Here is a 2,803-nt window from a genome sequence, read left to right as displayed (position 1 = left end):
GAGCTAACAAATCTAAGACAACATAGTTATTAGAACGAAGGCATTAAAGCGACTATCGTAACCATGCTCAAGAAGTAAGGGTTAATCCATTTGCAAGCAATAGAAGACAAGCCCCATTTCAACAGGGAAACAAATGATACAAGCAAGACTTGAGGTAAAAAACTGCTCTAAAATGGCAAACCTCCATGTACACACACACACACACACACACACACACACACACACACACACCCCTACTGTTAAGTAGGTGAAATTAAAATATGTGAAAAAAAATTCCACTTCAGATAGACTACAGAAACCTTATCTCCATACGGTCCCTTTACTTATTATCTTTTGCCCCATATGGTGGTCATTGTATTAGATACATATAAACTAAAAATATTACCAAATAGCACTATGGTTTTTGCTCTCAACCATGGCAATACTTTGCCCACATACTTATCACCCACATTACTATTCCTTCATTCCGACTGTCCCAAGCTCCCACTGGTAGGATTTTCCTTGGCTGGAACTTGTGTGTGTGAGCACAGCACACTGTGAATTCACAGTATGTGAATGTGTGTATATGCAGACGTGTGCTCTAGCGTGCTCTGATATATTCCCTTGAGACGGGGGCTGTCTCGGTGAATCAGGAGCGAGGCTAGCATCCAAAGAGAGCACCAGAGGCGATCTCTGTGTCTCTGTCACCAGCTCTTGTTTAGAAGCTGCTCTGCGAAGTACGATGTGCACAGTTAACTTCACAATCTACCCAGAATCAATACTTTCAGTGAGGTGGCTTATCAGGTAAAGGCACTGTCCCTCCAGCCTGATGGCCTGAGTTCAATCCCTGGAACCTGTGTGTCCCTCTTACCCTGCCCTATGTTTCGTGATGGCCCATTTAGATTACGATCGACATCAAAGGGGGGACACAGCTCCAAAGAGAGAGAGACGTGGTGCTTGTGTGTGACATTCAGAAAAGGTGGGTGGCTTTGGAGCCATCCTGTCAGCAGTGTGGGGGCCTGAGCATGTGAACTATAAGCTGTATGACTTGGAAAAGACTGAGGACCGGCTGTCTGGAAGCTTTTTGAGGGGACCTTTGCCTTTTTCTGCAATGCCTTGGCTTTAAGCTTCACATATCCAAACTCTGCTGGCTGCTCCAGACCAGGCTGCTCCTCCGGCTACTCCTCCCACCTTACCCGGGACAGGCCCTGGAATTCCCTGTTGTTACTAAGGAACAAGACACAGGGCTCTTGTGCAGGACATCCCCCAGTCCTTGGGACAACTCTTCCATGTCTCCTCTCCTCCTCCTGAGGACGCTTTCCAACTGGTTTGCTGGAGCCAAAGAAGGGAGGAAGAAGACTCTGGGACGCCAGGCCTTCCCTCAGGGTGGTGGAAAAAAAACAAAAAACAAAACAAAAATGAAGGTTAGTGGGTTGGTAAAGAAGAAAGTGGCCCAGTCTCCAGACCTGACTTGGGTGTGTGAAGGAACAGCTCTGGGTCTGGAAGCACAGCCAAGCAGCCAGCCCCAGGCTCTACTCAGGAAAGAACTGCCTGGCCCCAACCCTGTGTCCTAGCTGGACTAGAGAGACAGCAAGAGGAGGACCCAAGAGGGATTCAGAGTTATTGAGGAGGGGAGGTGAAAACAGGGCGGCTCAGATTCTTCAGTTAGAATCTGAAGACAAAAGCAGATACTGCTGTGAGCTCTCTGTGACCTTAACTGGAAAGGTACAGCATAGCCACAGGGTGGTGGTCTATCTGAACTCCAGAGGTGTCTGTGAAAGGCTAACCACACAGTAGGTCCTCAATAAACGGTCTTTATCTTAGCAAAAAGAAAAAAAAAAGCCCTTGCTTACACTCCGAGCACAGAGATCATCAGGGGCATACATACAAATCTGTTCCTTTAACACATTGTCCCTCTTCTGGAGTTGTCTGCTCTAGCATTCAAAAGTTCCTTAGGAGGGAAAGTCTAGAAAGAGCCTCTGTGAGGTTGGTCCTGTTCCCCTCTCCTGGCTAGCCACAGTGTGCAGAAGGACCTGCTCCACTGGAACCTTTCTTTTCCCCTCCCAGGCGACGTCCCTCCAACCGATGGGTGTGTCTTTCGGGCGGGAGGTGATTCTTGAACAGCTGCGGGCACGGGCGGGCGAGTGCCGCGGAGTAAGGACTCCAGCATAGGTGACAGCATGGCCTCCCGGGACACACCGCCGGCCACCAGCTACGCCCCACCTGACGTGCCCTCGGGGGTCGCCGCCTTGTTCCTCACCATCCCCTTTGCCTTCTTCCTACCGGAGCTGGTGAGTGGGGCTGCCCCGACCTGCGGGGAGGGAGGGGCCGAACCGGCCGAGAACTTTGCCGCGCGGAACAGGGATGGGGACAGGCAGCTAACTACAGGCTCCTACTTTCCCTGTTATCCATTTGATCCCAGGCTGGGTTCCTGTAGAGCGAATTTTTCTTTCCCAAAGGATGAGGAACCATCCTCAGGCCACTTGCTTGCTGGAGGGGGTCCAGCCACCTTCTAGACTATCCAGACCCTAAGAAAATTCTATTACCTGGTTTCTTTCCCCCTAGCTGTTTGTACTTCCCTAAAGTTCAAAGAACTAGGGACTCTCTAAAGGGTCTTCTGAAAGGTCTCCCAATATTTTCTCAAACCACATCAGCTGACTTTGAACTTTGATTTATGTGTGCTCCCTGTCGAAGGGAGCTCATGACAGCATCATCCATAAAACAATCTGAACCGCCCAGATTACTCTGGAAAACTTGTTGCTGCTCGACTCTGGGACACCGTGCTGCAAATCTGGGCGCTAGTCGCCTGCCAGCACTCAGCAGC

The 2,803-nt window shown here is 49.9% G+C and overlaps 1 protein-coding gene across 1 annotated transcript in view; it reads left to right on the top strand.

Annotated features, from left to right (window-relative positions):
* Window positions 1–2,073: 2,073 nt before the first annotated feature.
* The window catches only part of Mall (mal, T cell differentiation protein like), a 27,415-nt gene continuing 26,685 nt past the window's right edge, over window positions 2,074–2,803 (top strand). Inside the window, exon 1 of the mRNA XM_031371833.1 lies at window positions 2,074–2,270. Coding sequence (XP_031227693.1) covers window positions 2,160–2,270 — 111 coding nt within the window. The 5' untranslated portion in view covers window positions 2,074–2,159. The remainder of the gene's footprint in view (window positions 2,271–2,803) is intronic.

This window comes from Mastomys coucha, unplaced genomic scaffold, assembly GCF_008632895.1.
Source record: "Mastomys coucha isolate ucsf_1 unplaced genomic scaffold, UCSF_Mcou_1 pScaffold15, whole genome shotgun sequence".
Classification (NCBI taxonomy): domain Eukaryota; kingdom Metazoa; phylum Chordata; class Mammalia; order Rodentia; family Muridae; genus Mastomys; species Mastomys coucha.
This window is presented reverse-complemented; position numbering and strand designations above follow the sequence as displayed.